The sequence below is a fragment of the Cygnus olor genome, chromosome 5 (genome assembly GCF_009769625.2).
Source record: "Cygnus olor isolate bCygOlo1 chromosome 5, bCygOlo1.pri.v2, whole genome shotgun sequence".
NCBI lineage: Eukaryota > Metazoa > Chordata > Aves > Anseriformes > Anatidae > Cygnus > Cygnus olor.
In genome coordinates this window covers 4,120,183-4,138,686 of record NC_049173.1, presented here as the reverse complement: position 1 = coordinate 4,138,686, position 18,504 = coordinate 4,120,183, and the positions used below count along the sequence as shown (strand labels likewise).

The window sequence follows — 18,504 nt, the reverse complement described above, 5'->3', positions numbered from 1 at the left end:
TCTCAGAATTGCAAAGAGCATTTTATTCAAAGCCACTAGCATATTGAAGATAAGAAGGGGGAGGGTTATTGTAGAAACACCATATGCCGTAATCAACACAGAACACTAACGCTTCCTGTTTTTTTTTTCCCTAGTGTTTGAAACACTAGCTTAAAGCTATAAAAAGAGGCATTTTTGTCAGTGCTCATTGGTGCTGCTGGAAATACAGCTCTTCCCCAACGTTTTGCTTTAGTGATTGTTACCAGAGTAGTAGTTTAATGAAACAGACTGTGTTTTTAGTATGTGTATGTGCAGCTTTCCCCCCTCTGTGTGCCTGGACGCAGCACTGTTCTCATGAAGTCCAAAACCCCCGTCAGAATAAATGGTAGATGTGCCTGCTGTTTCTCCAGTGGCCTTCAGTTTTTCAGTAGTTTCTGAATTTAATAAACTTCATTTCCATTTTGTAATTGCTGTTAAACAGTGTGTTGTGTGAGATAGAGATCTGTGCCTGTTACGTGCCATGTTTGGAGTTTCTGGTGTGAACAAGAGCAGCGTGTGCCTGCTGGTTTTAAAATCTTCTATTGGTTGCGATATAAAAATAACCCTTTATAATACAATCTAATATATTGCTATACTTAAGTCAGTAATTTAATTACTACTTTTTAAAGAACAAATCCTCTTAAAGTATCTTGCTTCTTAGGAGACATGATTTAGATGTAGAACAACTGGTGACTCTGTAGCTGATGAGGACTGTGTGTGTTTTTTTTGTTGTTTCCTGTGCACAGGTGTATTCCCTGCAAAGGAGCCCGATTCCCTCCTACCCTCCCACGTCCTGCCGTAGCAATATTACCTTTTACACTTCCTTACTGTCAAGTTACAACAGAAAAGGGACAGATGGAGGTATGGAATGATGTTGAGTCCACAGCTGATAGTCTTAGACATCCTCATAGTAGGGATTATATAAGATTCCTATTAATCATCTCTACTACGAAGAGGGTAGTGCAAACTCTGAGTAAGGCACCTGGCTAAGGAGGTTATTTGGGTTCAGGGGTTATTTGGGTATAGCCCTTTCAGTTTGGTTTGCTTCCCAACTGGTTCTAGAAGAATACAAAATAAAGTTGTTAGAGTTGACACAAGGTTTATATTTACACATAATCTCTTTCTGAGCAATCAAGTTTCTCTCTGATTTGTTTGTTTAAAAAGTTGGAAGTGGCCTAATATTTGAGGAAGTGCCGGATTTGGGGATTCAATTTGAGATCCCCTTGAAGATGCCTATTTTATTTTTTTTAGGCACAGTCCTATTTCTGGAAGATGTTTTTTGAAAGACGTTTTAAGTATTCCCAATAATCATTCTGAAAACATAGGCCTTCATATTTTCTTAAGGCAGAGTCTAATTGAAGATGTATGTGCGAAGAATATCCAGAAAACTGTTATCTCTTTTTCAAATTTTATTAGTCTAATTTTTTTAATGTGGGGTTCAGCTGTAGTGTACAAAATAGAAATGAACATAAAATTCTAACCTCAGCCTCAGAGTCTGTTTAATGCTATTCGAAATTTATTCTCCTTGATACAAGCGTGGAGGAAAAATTTTCAATAATAAATACCTTATGCTTTTTTATGAACTCATTCTCACTCCTTTCAAAGTTGTTTTCTTTGTTTACTTGATGGACTATTTTTTTGTTTGTTTTATCCTTTTTTTTTCCTGTCCTTTCCAAATCAGGAACTGTTCATTTACCCAGAGGGAATATGTACTTCTATGTAGATTATGCTTATAAAGAAACAGATGATTCCTAATAGTTCTGATGAAAATACACTGGTTTTGAGTAAGTTACTTTGCCACAGAGCTTGTCTGGTCTAATGGCCATACTAGTATTTCCTTGAACAACATCAGTTATATTTTCTGTTTACCTGTCTCGCAAATGTTACTCCTGCAGTTACAGAGTTGTTGTGGAATATTTCCATTTCTCTCTGGGACAGAAATTATAAGCTAAAATATTCAATTTGTTCTATAGAAATGCAATTTAAAGAGAGGATGACTGTTGGGATGGGTTTGTATGTTAGCGTGGTCTATTTTTCCTCACTAGGCATTGGTGTTTAAAGAGAATTGTCTGCCACTCACCCGTCATTATAAAATGAAAGGAACGTTTAAGAATGAGTTGATAAAATGCTTTGTAAATTATTAGGTATAGAGGTGAGAGCTTTTTGTTTTTTTCACCCTCCCTCTGACCTCCAGCATGCATCTTTCTCCCATTTTCAGGAACAATACTGGCGTTCCATTGTTTTTCACAACCACGTGGATTACCTGTCAAAAAATGGCTATGAAGTTGATGAAAATGCTACAAGTCAGTCAGTGAAAGAGCAGCAAGAACTTCTAATGAAATTGTTTGCTGTAAGTACAAATACCTTAAAAAACAGAATGCCCAAGACTTTATTTTGAGTAGATGGCATTTGATGCAAATTTAGATGTGATTGCTCTTCGTAGAAATGTGGCTGGTTATCAGGTACCTTTTCAGTTACAATAAGAGGTGGATAGCAGTTAATGTTAGTACTTATCAATGTGAAGGGTTCTTACCAAAAACAAAACAAAACCAAAAAAAACACAGCTTTTTCTTTGCTATGCAGTTCATAATTGTTGGTGATTTGTCTTTATTCATTCAGTACACACACAAAAAAACCATAATATTCTGGTCCTAGAGTCTTCAGAGAGCTGTATAAGTGGAGTGTGTAACTCTCAAGGCTTTTCTCCTTTCAGCTTTCTTGTAAACTGGAGCGTGAATTTCGTTGTGTGGAACTTGCTGACCTCATGACACAAAACGTTGTGAATTTAGCGATCAAGTATGCTTCTCGCTCTCGAAGACTAAATTTAGCCCAGCGGCTTAGCGAAATGGCTGTAGAGAAAGCAAGTGAATTGGCAACAGCACTGGAAGAAGAAGAGGAGGAAGAGGATTTCCGAAATCATCTGAATGCTGGGTAAGACACATTTCTGAGATTAAAAACCTGGGAATGTTTTTACTGATTTATTAACGTTTTATCCCAATTGATGCGCTTTTGCTCTTCTGGACTGTAATTTGTAATGTGTTTGTTAGGAAGTACTAATTTGTACTGCTCTACTCATAAAATGTATATATAAAATGGTGAGCTCTTGGTGACATCTTGTGAGGACTAATTAGAAATTAGCAGGAGGGTACTGACACAGAGTGTCTCCACTGCTTGCTTACTGCATGTCTGTGTACAATGGCTTCAGAGGCAAAGTGGACTTGATACCAAGTTGCTCTGCTTTTGTTGGATTAGTTTTTTGTCTCCAACCTATTTTTTTCTCTTTGCCTCCGTCTCTGCTCCATTTCTACACCCTTCTTAAAATCCTTTTACCTTTCTCCAGCCCTCCCCTCTTTCAATATGCCATCTCAGTTTATCCCAGTAGATCTTATTCCCCTGTCTCTAATCCCAGCTCTTCCAAACTATTGAACTATTACAGGTTTGCTGTGCATTCTTTTCTCTGTATCTGTGCTCTCTACCTTTCCTCTCTCACCTGCATCTGCTTTGCCTGTACTGTCTGTAAAGCAAAAAGAGGGAGAAGATGTGTGTCTTCTTCTTTCTCTTTATTTTTGTTTTAAATACAGATCATACAGAAGAGTTGTGTGTTCTTGCTCAGCATCTGGACGGTACAGCTGTAAGGAAACCAATAGCTAACCACCAGTCTGATAACGCAGAAAAAAGTCCTGTTTTATCAGAAGCAGCGTCCTCCCATAGCAATTTTATGTATGAAGTTTGTAACTTTTTAAAGGCAAGAGGAAGTGATAAGTTGAGCGACTTATCTGTAGCCTTTCCCTTAGTTTTAAATGTGCTGTTTCACAAAGAAAAAATCCTTTTAAAATGGTCTACCCTGTTCTTCTGGATCGTGAATGGCTGCAGTTGTAGACATGGGATTGCAACTTCCACTCTGAGGGCTGAAGTACACTGCAAACGCTATGTTGTGCTTAGTGCCAGATGAATCTAATACTGACATTCTAGTCGAGAGGAATGAACCTTTTGTTTTCGGGTGCACACATTTTAGCAATCAGCAAAGAATGGGGGAAATGCAAAAGATGTACGTGCTATAACTGGGGAATTTAGAGAATAATGAGATTAAGCATTGAAGCTTGCTGCTTAAACTTCAGACTGGAAATATGTATCCATGTTATCACCTGTGTATTTGTTTATGCAGAAAAGTAGCCTGGTATTGCTCGTGATAGCGGAGGTATGCAGATTTCAATGGAGCTGGAAGATGTCTGCTGTTTGCATTTACATTTGTGGCAAAGTGTTCTTACCGTTGTTGTTGTGCACTCCGAACAAGGTGGCAAAAGCTTGCTGCCTCTGTTGGAATGTTTGCTCTTGTGCGCGGAGCTGTCTAAAGGATGGTCCTTGCACTTCTAGCTGGGTGGGAGTTTCAGGTAGTTTTGCGGTCACATGCGGTCTATCTTTAAACTCCCTGAGTACCACTTTAAGTGGCTGTGTGTGGTATTTCGGGGTGAACTGAAGTGGTTAATGAAACTTTATTTTATATTTAGTAATCATCACGGTGTAATCTGTGGTACAATGCAAGTAAATGCCAAACATTATTGTTCTTTTTTCTTAATTTAGTAAGTTAGCCTTCTTTTGTTCCAGTTTTCTATCTGAACGCGGTGAAGTTCAAAGCACCACTTCCTTTCTGATGAATTCCATCCATTTAGTTACAGCAACTCTGGCACAGAGCGGAGTCATCTGCCAGTCAGAAACGTTCAGCAGGACGAAGAAATGGAAGATGCTGAGGAAACTGATGAATATGAGGAATCAGAAGAAACGCCAGAAGTGCATAAACAGAGTAAGAAAAATACGTTCTTTGAATAGGCTGGAAGTTATCTAGATGGGCCTTTCACAGACTTGTGATAAGGGATTCTGGAAATTCCCTGATAATTTTAGTTTGGGTAACTCAGCAGGATAGAGCATTAAGCAAACAGTGGAGTTTCCTGTATGTTTTTGATTTTTTGACATGAAATTTAAGAAAGACAGACATACCACATGGCAAAGGGCCCTACAGGGGAGGTGTAGGAGATTTGACTTGGAAGCCCTTTACTTGAGTAGAAAATAATAGGATTTCTTTCACCCAGTTTTGAAAATCTGCAACTGTAGCATGGACTAGGTTTTCTGCTACCTTGTTAAAACAGGTCTGGTATTTGCTGAGCTGTCTTGGCTTTGATGTATGAAAAAACATGCAGCAGGCATAACAGGGTGGCACAGAAACGCCTGCCTGCCAGCGTCGTGTTCCCTGCACTCCCTGTGGGAGATGCATAGTGGTGTCTACCTGATCCATAGCCCAGCACGTACCTGTCGTCACAGCACAATTACAAGTGTAGTGTGTGTCTTCTGCTCTGTCACGCCTTGTTTTAGCATTGTACTTAACTGTTTAAAGGGATCCATGGGGAGGTTTTTTGTTGCCGATACCATTTCTAATGGACTGGGTCACGTTGCGAAGCTGTTATTTGGTTTCAGTTCAAATCTTGCAGAAGATGAATTGGCAGACAAGTCGTTCACTGAGCACTCCCCTCTTCAGCAGCTAGGCTTCTACCTCTTGCAGGAGAGTTGTCAAGCACTCTGCACTGTTTTGATGTTTCTGTCATTACCATAGGCAGGCTGTTGTTTTTTTTTTTCCCTTTGCTTTGTCTCCCTTCACCTCTTCATCTTTCCCATCCTTTTGTATGTTTCCATACACTGAAAAATTTCATGTTTGGGCTTTTAAGTGGTGGTGTGGAGGAGAAAAGCAAAACGAGTTTAGTGATTATTCTCATCTTACTTGGTTTGTAAGGTGTGTTATCTTCTTCCCTCCAAAGGAAGGGGGGGAAAGAGAAAGATGGAAAGATAGCTTTACCTATAAAACAGAACTATTGCTTTCTGTATTGCTACATTTATATTTTACAGCACTTACACATTTTATAGTTTGATATTTCTTATTGTTAGACATTTATTTAAAAAACATGCTTCTCTCTTTCAGGAAAAACTTGGTTTTGTTAATTTAAAAATTAGGTTTAAGGAACAAGTATACAACTCTAAGTTACACCCAGGTTAAAAAAGACGGATGTTTTTGTAAAAGCCTGTGTACAATTTGAAAATGAAAACTCATGCTTTAAGATATGAATTGGTTTACTATGATTTGCTTGTGTTTAGGTTTAGGGTTTTGGTTTTTAACAAGTTATGCTATTACATTTTATTGCACTTACATATGTACCTTTTTCTTTGTTCCAAAGGGCCAAATCCTTTCTCCAAAGGAGTCACTTCAGCCGAGGTGACTACTGCAAAGCCTGGTGAGTAAATCTGTGTTTATTCTAGGATAAGAACTTTGTACTTCACAACATCTGCCCCTGTTTTTATCTTCTGTTCAACCGTTGCTACTAAAATTCAGTGTGTAACAATGCTGTCAAGCAGTAACTTGTATTGATTATTGCTTTTGTGTTTTTAAGAGGTTTCTTATTCCTGTTGATGTCATCTTTACCTAATGATGTTCTTTAACATCATTACCTGCTGATTACCTGACTTGTGTCAAGTGCTGAATCGGTTATCTGCCTGGCATTCTTTGGGACAGGGGAAAAATAGAACAGTGATCAATCAGTTTGTTTTACTAATCACAGATACGTTCATTAGCTGCACTTACAAGGCAGGGTTAAAAACCCTACCATGGAACTGCGGGTCTGCTTTAGCAGGCAAGGCAAAATACCCTCTTGCCGTCCCTCCAGCAAAAACAATAGGAATGGAAATGGATTTGGGAATGGAGGAAGTAATCGGTGTTCCTGTGGATTTGTAGTTGTTGGTCCCGCATGGCTTTTCTGATGACTAACAGTAGCTGAGGATGTGTCGTATAACCTTTTTGGGGTTAATAAAATGTCTATCTCTTCATCTAACCACTTTGAAGTGGTTCAAGAACTTCTTTCCTTTGGTGTGGAATAGTTGATGCCTCTGACCTAGTCATCCTCTTCGATTTTTGAACTAACAGACGCTGAAATACAAAAAACGGGAATTAGCCTTGTTCTTTGGAAACGAGGCTAAGGTTGTTTCATCTACTCGTCTAAAATGTGTGTATTGTGACATGGGGGGTTGTCTACAAACACATTTTACATTCTTTTTTTTCTTTTCTATTCAAAAGCTGTAATTGCATCAAGCAGCCAAGGACGAGTGAATCCCTTTAAGGTAAAAATTTTGGAGCTGGTTTGACTGCGGTGCTCTGAAAGTCACAGCAGATTATTATACGTAAAGTTACAATACAACTACAAGAGAAATCTTGGAGGGACATAGGAGCGCACTGTGACAGAAAATAAGTAAAATGTTTGTTTATCTGTTTTGTTAGGTGTCATCTAACAAAAAGGACCCGCTGGTCCCATCAGCGAGTGTTCTAGACAATATGAGCAAATACTCAAAGAAAACTTCGTCTAGCAGTCGAGCTGTAAACAAGCAGAACCCTCCAGTCATAAAGCCTCTGATTCCCAAACCAAAATCCAAGCAGGTAATGTTTCTAGTCTTTTCATGTTGTTTCAGTGACCAAAGAACAGTAAAATGAATTTTACAAGCTTTTATCAAGTATGAAACCCTGCCGATTGAGTAAAGCGTCTTAGATGGCAGGGTTCTTTTAAGCATACTGCAGAAACCTACACAAACACAAAACAGCAAGAAAAAAAAATTGCTTCAGTTGTAGAAATCGCATTCTGTGCTGTTTTTTTTTGCTTTTATTTTAAGTAGGGTTAACTAAACATCTATTGTACTGAATGACAGTCTTACCTTCTTTTTTTTTTTTTTTAAACTCAATTTCTGTAGGCTTCAGCAGCATCCTTCTTCCAGACTCGTACACCGAACTCTAGTGAAAAAGCAGTGGAAGAAAGACAAGAAAAAACTGTGGAAGAAAGACAAGAAAAATCAGGAAGGGAGTCCCCAGAAGTCAAAGTCACTGCACAGGACAACACTGAAAACAAAAGGCGAGTGAGCACTTGCCACTTGATGCCATATTCCAATTTTGATCGAATAGCAAGTCCAAAAACTATTTCTTGACTGGCCGAAGTGGCTTAAGATCAAGATTAAAGTGTAAGCTCACGAGTTGTCACATTTGTGAATTTACTTCAGGAGTTTTAGCAAACTGGTATTTGTATTGTGGCAGTTTGATACTAATCGTATTACAACCACAGTGAAAGAACACAGGAGGAACTTTCTGTTTATTAAGTCTTTCCAGGTATGCATGGCAGTGTTATTCAAAGTGGAAGTTTTGTGTCAGCCTGAGACAAATACATAGAGTGTTGGTGAATAATAAACAGGAAATGCATAATTTAATTTTGGGGCTATAAGCAACTATTTTTGCCTTGGTAATACTTACACAGCTGATAATGACCTTTGAAGAATAAATGAAACCATGCTGCTATACCAGTTCCAAGTATAGGAAATCCTTAAACGTGTCTAGCAAACCTCTGAAGAGGTCTAAAAGCTAAGTGTGTTATGTTAAAGTATTAAAGCTTAATTTTGGTTTGGGTGTGTTTTTTGTTGTATTTATTTACTTATTTACTTTTAAAAGAAAAAAAGCAGAAGACTCGTAGCACTTAAGCAGTATATATCTTCCTTGCTAAGACTGTAATATATGTTATTCCTCTGAAGCAGACATTTTCCATGGTCCGAGTCCTCATGAAACTTGCATTATTATAATGACTTTCCATTTAGACTTAATTTAACTGAGGAAGATGAAGGTAATTATTATTCATTTGGGCTAGTATTCTTTTCATTAACCTTAACAGATAAGTTTCTAAAACAAGTGGTAAGGAGAATTGTGAAAAGGATTAGCTGAAACGTGCTAATGTGTGCTCTATTTTTAGGTTGATGAGACCTTGTCAGGAAGGAAGAGAATCATTATGCTTTGTCATTCTAAAACTGAAATGTTAATCTCCATATATATCATGGATTTAATAAAAGTGCTTGACTTAGTCTTGCCTTGTCAGTCTATTCTGCAAGAATACTGCAGTAGGGGAAAGCAAACTGCTGACTGTATATGACTTTTCTTTCAAGAACAAAAAACCCTCTCAGGTGTTGTTCAGAAATGTTATTTTGGGGCATATGGTTTTCCTCTAAACTTCATAAACTGAGATTTTTTCTGTGCTTGTTTCAGACCAAAGACAGGATTCCAGATGTGGCTAGAAGAGAACAGAGCAAGCATTTTAACAGATAATCCTGGCCTGAATGAAGCAGAAGTTATAAAAGAAGGCATGAGTCGATTTAGAGTTCTGTCATCAGAAGAAAGAATGGTAAGAAAGCATTCTCTAATTGTTTTTTTTTTTAATTTATTTGTTTTCTTTCACCACCACCACCACATTCCTTGGTTATTTCCAGGTAGGGCTTTTTTTCTTTAAATTCCACTGTTCTTCATCTTCAGGGACTTAAGTTTTGAATTGGACCGTGATATAAAATGTGTTTGTGCAAAAATATAAAGCATATTGACATTTGAATAATAAGTAAAAGCAGAAAGCTGCTTTTCCAAAGTGGGGCATGTGAGAAACATAATCAATGAAGAAATTACAAAATTAGGGCTTGGTTCTAAATCCTTTTGGCTTTCTTATTTGTCCAGAAAGACCATTGAGATCTTCAATTTTATATACAGGTTCAAAGGAATTACAATTTTTAAGGGAAATGCAGTTACAGAAAAAAGAAAGTGAGGAAATTGTTCTCAACTTGATTGGCAATCTCTGTTAGTTATTAACAAGAATTATTCCAGTACCTCCTTATAATCAAAGAAAGAAAATGTGTTAAATAAATCAGTGAATTGTGTGGCTTGCTATGTAGTTTTCTATTTAATGATGTACTTTCTTCAAAGGTGTGGACTGAGAAAGCAAAAGGAAGAGCAGTTAATGATTTAACAGAAGACAAAAAACGAAAGCGTCCCACAGCTGCTGAAGATGAGGCGAAAAAGAACCAGGAGCAAAAATCAGAGGACTGGAATTTATCAAAAAAACCAAAAACTTCAGGTCAACCTACAAATGTCAGATTATCAGCTTTTGCATTCAAGCAAAGCTAAATAATGTGGTACTTTCTCAGCATCCGCATTCTCAATGCAGAGCTATCTACTGTTTTCAGAAATTTGCCACTGTGCTCAAAGAGCAGTAGCAAAAAGAGAGTGCCTTGCTCCACATATTTTTAGAAAGTATTTTATTATCAAGTATTTAGGGAAACGTTGGATCCACTCTCCAGGTCTTTGCAAGTTGCTAGTGTAAAGATGGACAGCAGAACTAATCCTAATGGACCTGTTACCTTGAAGCACAGTTCTGCAGTTTTGTGTAGCCACGTGTCTTGATGCTCGTAATATTTGATGCTAAATCCAGTTTAGTCATTTTGGGGTCACATGCCATGTACAAAAGCTGTATTTTGGTTATGGAGAAGCAAAGTGGTGGCTTCTGTACCTGCCTGCTGCAAACTCTTGTAAGAGAAAGGCACTCAGAGAAATGACAGTGAGGGGAAGATGGCAGCTTAACATCTTCCTGCTGGTCACCTGCAGCTTCAACATCTGTGGCACTGTTGTTGAGCAGTCTGACATGGGCTGGGACAGAAAACCAGGACAGGTACGAACAAAGGTGAATTAGGAGCGTCAGGCGTGCAAAAACAAACCATTCCAGACTGTGCAAACGTGCTTTCCCAATCTGTGCTTCAGGAGGTCCAGAAAGTTCTCAGAACTTGAAAATGTGTGCATTATTTTATGTAATGTTTGTTTTTAAAATAAAATGTGTTTCTTTCCTTGGCAATTTTTGTAATTAAACAGACTTCTACTCACTAATCATAAGGCAGTTATATTTACCCCTCTCTGAAGAGGAGACAGTAAGTCTAATAAATATATTTGAATCAAATTCAAATTTTAAAACCCTTTCCTTTTTTGTGATAAGGTAAAATAACTCCTTAGCATAACAACTTAGACTGAAGAGCTCCATTTTTTTTTTCTGGTTTTGCAAACCCTTTCATCCTTTTTTCATTTTTTATTTCTCATCATTTTATTACTGAAAAGGGAAATGACCCTCCATTTAGAACACATTTTTAACGTTGAAATATATAGATTGAAGATCTGGTGAGATTTTTGTAAACATCAGAGGTGTTCTGCTATACTCTTTTAGCAGCTGTTATAGGTCACTTTGGAAAAAACTGCTCCTGTTGTCACTGTATGTAGAAAATAGGGGTCATGACATCAACCAGGGTGATAAATACATATAGAGAAAAATCTAAAGACTGTAAATTTAATTCCTTTTTCATCTGCTGTTCTTATAATTGTTCTACATGTTACTGTTTAATGCTGAGAGTAGACTGAGAGTAATAGTTAATGTACAGAGGGGGATTATTGACGCTGCAGAAAATTGAGGAGAGTTGTAGCACATTGTAACAGTTGTCTACGATCACTGGAAAGAAATGATAGTATCAGTGACTGTCCTGAATTAAGTTTTTAGGCAGCAAAGCATATTTCTGCATTTGGTTTTATTGAAGACAAAAGGAATTGCACTGATAAGGAAAACATCCTGATAAAAAAATCACTGTGGGCTTGGTGAGCTGTGTAATATTTTCTTTCTGCTAGACTAGGTTGTTGTGATGACGACTTCAAGCGTCATCATCATGGTCCTGGGAGATGGGATGGGTGTGAATGGATGGCCGTTCTTCTCTTAGCATTCAAGCTGAGCTACCTGCCAGGTGTCCTCTTAAACAGCCTGAAATACAAGAAGAAATTAAGTCCCCTTCTGGAGTGAATAAGCTGAGTAACTCCTCGCCTCCCGTATAAAGGCTACATAAAGTAGTTGAGCAAGGTGTTTATATCTTAGCCTCAGGACGTTGAAGTCAGTTGTACTGCAGGATCAGGAGGTAAACTGAAAAAATCAGGTAGGTAAGAAAAGAGATGAACTGGCTAATAAATATACTGGATTGTCCCAAATTAGGATTAAAAAAAAAATAACTTCAATAACTTCTTAAATCAATGTCCCTTTTTGGAAAGCAGAATATTTAGACTGATAACTTTGGGATTTTCTGGGCATATATCCTGTAAGTGAAATATTTTGACCTCACTTATCCTGAAGCAGGATGCTGACTGACTTCTGATGCAGCAGCATTGTTTTGGGGAAGGGAGGGAGGTGCTGATGCTGCCAGTGAAAGAGAAACAGAATGAAACCATTCTGTAGATCCAGATACTGGGACCATGTCTGTCCACCACTCCCCACATTCAAACTACACACACAAACCCCGTACAGCTCCCGCTCTACAACAGGAGCAGGTAGGTTCAACTGGACCCATAAAGCATCTCAAGTCCTTTTAGACTCCTGTAGGAGGGAGGGAACGTCCAAAGTTAACTCCCAGAAGAGTTTTCTGGATGGTTTCAGAGAGCTGGGTATTTGCAATCACGTCGCTCTTCTGAACAAACACATCAAAGTTCTGTTTTAAGGGAGACTCCTGGATTTAGTGGATGAATTCATGGCAATAACTGGGAGGATGTCAGGCTCCAGTTGCAAGTCCTCAGTTCCTGTTTGCTTTTCTCCTGGCTGAATTTTTTGCTGTATAATGTTTGCGGGTTTCATCAGACCTAATGTCCACGGCCTGGGGGTCATAGTCTGGGTCTCGCTGCTGTCCACGCAGCTGCTTAGAGTCAGCAAAACTGCTTCCCACATCTGAGCTGGAATTTTCCCTCTGGGGGTGCCTACCCCACTCAGAGCTGGGTGCCTGGGGGTGGTGGCTCAGCGTAGCGTGGAAGAAGGGACCACCGACCTCATCCCTTAGAGCTGTGACTGTCACAGCTGTGCTTAACTCTGGTCACTTTGTGCCTCTTGCTGGAGAGAAATAGGGCTTCTCCGTGTCACCACTGTTACCTCCTCTGCTCAGAGCAGCCCCGTGTAGCCCCAGTTAAATTCGGCACTGCTGCAGGTCCGGGCTCTGGGCTCTGTTGGAGAATGGGGCTTGGGAGCCCTGTCCTCTGTCTGCTGGATTTCTGATGCTGTGAAAGATAGCTGGGGGCTATTGGCACTTGCTTGAAAGAATAATATAAAATGATTTTTTTTTCTTTGGGATGAAGACAGCTGCCCTTCTTACAGTCCCTTTTTCCACTCTGCAAAACAGCAAAATGGTGGAGAGACGCCAAGCTGAGCAGCTTTTGTAGCAGTGACGTTTAATTACTAAGCAGTTGCTGCTGTCCACAGCAATAAAATTAACAACCAACAGCAGCCCCCATCTGCCTCCATGTCCCAGTGTGGCTGCTGTTGCCTCTCTTCCCTCGCAGATGCGGTCTGCTCCATTACCCAGCTGCGGGCAGGGCTGCAAATAGACCCCCGTCACCTGGAGACTTCCACGTGGCTGCACCGTGCCAAATGGAGCAGGGCACGCTCATCCTCACAGCACCGAGGTACTACGACTTCATCAGACTTCATCATCGTTCTGCTTCCACCTGAGCAGGAGCCTAAACCCCCCCCAGAAAACGTGGGATGGATTTTAATGGAAAGCTGTTAAATCTCGACTAGCTGCTTTTCTTCAAAGATGCTCCCCGAAGATGTTTAATGCAATTGCACTGGAATCTTCAGAAATGCCTGTTGGTCCTGAATTTGTTCTTTCCAATTAACAAACAGGTTATTTAGAAAAAAAAAACAGCCTGGGAATTACGGCAAGGCACCTGCCTGCTGCTATTTGTTCCTCCTTTTGCTCGGAAAGCCAGTACATTTGTGTGCCTGGCCCCGAGGCAGGGTTGTACCACAGAAACAACGAACCTTTGCTGTGGGTCCTTTCCCAGTGGGTCACCATCTGCTGACCCCCCTGAGGCCGTGGTGTGATGGGAAGAGCTGCTGCATCTCAGCCCAGCTCCCCTGCCCAGCTACTGCAGCTCCTTTCCAAACCCCAGGAGCGCAAAGCATCTTCTCTTCCTCGCTCCCTGCTTCTGTGTCTGTTGCGTTCTTCCATTTCATTGCATAATGTGACCTTAAATAAAATCCCTTTCCCATGCACTTTTTCTAGAGGAAAACAAAATCGTCCAAAAATAGCAGATGAAATTGGATAGCAGGTGATGGAGGCTGCGGAAGAGAACATCAGTGAATATTGCCCGGCTACCTCTCTGCTCGTCCGATACCAAAACCTGCCATCGCAGCTTGTGTTTGGGGCCTTGTAGGGTCGCAGTTGGGTTTCGGTGGAGCCAAATCATGCAACAAGCTGCCCTCGTTCCACGTCTAACCCAGGGCTGCTCCTGGCTGGAAAGATGCGACTACTAAAAACCAGCAAAGAAGACCCAAAACAACACGTAGAGTCTGTTAGCCTTTCGGGGGGATATAACTCAAAGCAGCAAGCATCCACCTCCCTTGTTCTGTAGCTGAGAGAGCATGTCAAGCCCTTTATCTTAGAAAAAGATCTATAAATGGACTACTTGGCGTGCTGGAGTACTGTGATCCTGTTTGACTTCAGAGGGAGTGCCAGACTCGCAGGAAGCTAGACATTTATTCAGAGAAAGAACATTTGTACTAGCAATAAATAAAATGTGTGCTCACCTCCTAGAGAATATTTTCTTTGGCTTTGCAAGCACTTGCTCCATAATATAATTCCGCTACAAAGGAAAACAACTGCACACCACCACCCAGCCACGCCGCCTGAGTGCCGCACGACAAAACCCCGACAAAATCGGCCTCTGTGTGCCAGCAGGAGCTCAGCCTGGAGGAGGATGGCCTTACAGAGCCACTTGCTTTGGTGCTGCAGCCGGGCTCCAGCAGGAGAGCAGAAATTGAGGTGTGCATGCTCTACTCCTTTTTTTTTTTCATGGCCTATAATGCCAAAATCCTGACCAAAAAAATAAAAATTGTCCCTGCTATTCCCGTGTCTGCTAAATCACAAATCTGTGTTGTTTCGGATTTGGAGAGTTTTCAGCAAATATATCTATTAAATATACCTCTTCCTTTTACTTTGTTTAAATTGCAGCACCAAGCAGCCACTGCTGAGGGTGCCAGCTGTGCACGGGACAAGGCACAAAGCAGCGGCTGATTTCAAGTCAGTGCTCTAAAACTCATCGCTGGCTTTTCTACAAGGGGTTTTACCTTTTTATCCTGTGCATGTGGTGGTTTGGATTACAAGGCCCACTTGCAGCACAATTTAGGACAAGTTTCTCTCTAGCACTTGATGCTGGAGTGTGCTAGCAAATATTTTTGGGCAGTGCGATTCTACCTGAGGTACTCATGTCCATCAGGGAGGAGAAACATCTCCTCTTTGCTCCCTGAGATGCATGGAGCTCCCGTGTCTGTGGTCACTGCTGGTGTCCTGATGTGTCCTCGGGTTTGTCCTGCTGGCATTGGGAGCCAGAACCCCCCGGGGCTCCTGCTTCACCCATCAACAAGGATTTCACCCACCTACAGCAAACTTCCCCTGGCTCGTCTGTCTCTGGCTCAGAAACCCATTAGAAACCAGTCGAAACCATCAGTAGATCCCTCATGAGAAACCCAGTACCTGTTGGTTACTTCTCCTTCCCCCTTTGCTGTGGCAGCAATGAGCAATGCTCTCAGACTCATACGACAATTTCCTTCACAAACCTGACCCAAGTCACTTCATGGACGTAGCGCTCCAGCCCTGGTTTTGGGGTGGGAAAGTCAAGAAAACTCAACCAGCCTGGATGCCTGGGCACAGGACGGCCTGTGCTTGGGCAAGCTTTCCCTCTCAGGCACTTTCTATCTTTGAAATTCACCTCAGCTTCTCTCTGGTGGGCATTACAGTGCCTGTGGTGGAGCAGCTCAGCTTCGTGGGCCTTGCTGGCCAGCTGAAGGAGAAGACGGCGCTGAGAGAGGCCTAGAGAAAGGCCAGGGGCCTCCCCGAGCGCTGCTGTAGAAATGCCACGCTAATTTATTTACTTACAGGCAGGTCAGACGCTAATATCTACCTGGTCTGTGAAAGAGCCCCTTGATGCTGGACTCAATCGGATGTGAATGGCCAGGAAATTTGGGTGAATAATTTCAAGCCGCATGTTGCCAGGGAACAGCCCAGGCTGCAAATCGCGTTATTGATCTCGGGGATATAATGCCAAGGAGCAATTGAGCGGAGAGGTGCGGGGCCACGGCTGCTGTCCCACTTTGCTCAGGAATCGAAACCCGTCCTTGGGTCAGAAGTGGGGTGGAGGGACCCAGAGATCACCAGGGTGTCACTCAACTCCCAACCGGGTCATTGGAGCAAGAAATGGGGTGCATCCCAGAGCTGTTAATTACAGGTTAATTACGTTTTAACTCAAACCTGCCTTCTGTGGCCACAGCCCGTCTCCTCTGTGGGTTTTGGGGAGCAAAGGATGGAGGAGCCTCTGGCTGTGGGACGCTCTGTGCCCAAAAGTGTGCAAAGAAAGCCGGGACAGGGCAAAACTGCTTTTTTCACTCCATTTTCAGCTCTAAACCTTGAGACCTGACCAGACCAGTTAAAATGGAGAAACTCCCTCTGTGGAAATCCTCTCAGATCTCAGGGATCTTCTGTCCCCACAGAGGAGCCAATCCCTCTGTAAGAGAGGTTAGTATTTTAGGAGCCTGTAATCAATTTTGCTTGTTATTCCGGGTAACCGAATTAAATTGCTTGTGATTCACTGCTTAAGCTGACGCACTGTGATTCCAGCGGCCGATAAACCCCAGGCTGTGCTTACAGGGCCCAGGACGGATGTCAGCAGGCCACAGCGCTCTGTGGATGCGTGTAGATGCGTCGCCGTTGTTTGAGGATTGTGCTCGGGCTTGCTGTTAATAGCAGTATTGATTTGCATTGCTCTTCTCCTGCCTGAGCTGCTAATGATACGCTGGGTCAACACAAACCGCTGCGGATGGTTTGAGAAGGTGGAATTTGTCATTTCTTAATCTCTGAACCTGGTCCCAAACACTCCCACTTTATGGGCAACAGAGGAAAAGTAGGCGTCTTTGGTGCGTGATTTATCCCAGCCTTTTAACAGCTGTCAGTGCAGAAATTGCCCTTAAAATACCTTTTAGATGGCTTCATTTGACCCGCAGCAGACCGCCCAGGGTCTCTTCAGCCTTAGCCGGCCTGGCACGGAGAAGTTTCTTTTCAGGAGCTCTTCTCAGGCTGAGGAGCGCCGTCCCTCCCCGCTGTGCTCACCATGCCACAGAAATGGTGGGGACCTCTCATCTGTTTCATAGCCTGTGCTTCGCTCATTCTGGATGTATTCAGATATAGCAAAGAAAAATTTATTTGGGAAGGCTGTATGAAAGCATGGGGTGTAATTAATAGGGGACTGTTAAAAAAATCGTAGCACAAGATACTTAAAAATAACAAGCATTGGTGCTGCTGCTCACCCAGCTGATGTAGGCATGTATTTCAGAGGTGGAAGACGTGGCTGGCTCAAAATGGAGCTGTAACACATCCTGACCCATATCTAAATTACCTAGAACAGAAAACTCTGTGCTTGCAAATGCTGTTAGCAAACCTGCTGCCCTCGGCTCCTGCATGTGCGACCTCTGCTCGCACCCACCCCCAAAAACTGGTTGTCTGCAGGTCCACGGGGTGCTCACGCCAGCAATAAAGGGGTGACTGCCCCTCTCTTCCTGCACGCGGGGGAAAAATTACTGCCGACTCCCACGCTTGCTAAATTTAGACCATTATAAAGTTCGACCGACTGTAGATACCTTATCTGCCGGTTTTCTAAGTGAATCAGTGAAGCACAACCCAGGGAGTACCACTCCCTAGATACCCTTCGCTAACCCCCTTTCCATACGTCCCATTATGTCTCGGCAGCTCGTAGTTCTTAAGAAATGGCTCCCACCCTTTGCACCGTGCATGCTTGGTCTGACTCCAGCCAGGAGCATTGTCACCGTGCCGAATTTGCAGACTGCTTCTGGTACTTTTCTGGCAGGGAAGTCAACACAGCTCACATGGAGAATTCGGATACCAGGGATGGGGTGTGGGGTGGTGAGAGGTGCCCAGCTGCAGCCCTGGGGTTGTTTGGGGAGGAGAGGGGATGGGGGCTTCCAGCCCCCCTGCCTGCTGCTCCCGCAGGCCAGCACCTTCCCAGTGATTTCACCTGAGTCATTCTTTCCCTCTTCTGGTAAAACCTGTGATCGGAAGCCAAAAGATAAATGTGGAGTGCCTTATTGCCACTGGGGTTGTGTTTTTTTTTTCCTGTGCACGACAGGGAGAATTTGTCCCCGCTGCCTTCTGGATGGACCTGCATGTGGGAACAGGGCTTTCTGCCCCGGTGATGCGTTCCTGAGGACCTCAAGCATTTATTTTGAAAGCGATGAGGAAAGTAGTGCTTACCCCTGAACCATGAGCCTCCCTTTTCACCTCGTATAAAACCCCAGAAGAGCCTCAGCAGGGGAACCTGGCTTCCCACCACCCACCCATGTAGGTCTTTGCCAGCCCTCAGACCATAGGGCTGGGCCGGGCTCCCTCTGCCACCTTCACACCATGAGCGTGCAACAACGAGCATTTAACCATGCTTTGAGCCAGCAATGTGCTTCCATGGAGGCAAAAACGATGTTTGATGTATTCCAAAGTGTTTCTGAAGACGGCAGACCCACACCCCAGCCA

General features: G+C 42.2%; 1 protein-coding gene across 3 annotated transcripts in view; it reads left to right on the top strand.

The window, feature by feature from the left end:
• WDHD1 (WD repeat and HMG-box DNA binding protein 1) overlaps positions 1-10,848 on the top strand; it is a 32,819-nt gene extending 21,971 nt beyond the window's left edge. For all 3 annotated transcript variants that reach the window (XM_040558659.1, XM_040558660.1, XM_040558662.1), the window contains 10 exons: positions 765-879; positions 2,237-2,368; positions 2,732-2,949; positions 4,689-4,819; positions 6,240-6,296; positions 7,133-7,176; positions 7,334-7,489; positions 7,798-7,955; positions 9,128-9,263; positions 9,830-10,848. In XM_040558659.1, coding sequence (XP_040414593.1) covers positions 765-879; positions 2,237-2,368; positions 2,732-2,949; positions 4,689-4,819; positions 6,240-6,296; positions 7,133-7,176; positions 7,334-7,489; positions 7,798-7,955; positions 9,128-9,263; positions 9,830-10,030 — 1,348 coding nt within the window. In that variant the 3' untranslated portion in view covers positions 10,031-10,848. The remainder of the gene's footprint in view (positions 1-764; positions 880-2,236; positions 2,369-2,731; positions 2,950-4,688; positions 4,820-6,239; positions 6,297-7,132; positions 7,177-7,333; positions 7,490-7,797; positions 7,956-9,127; positions 9,264-9,829) is intronic.
• Positions 10,849-18,504: the final 7,656 nt, after the last annotated feature.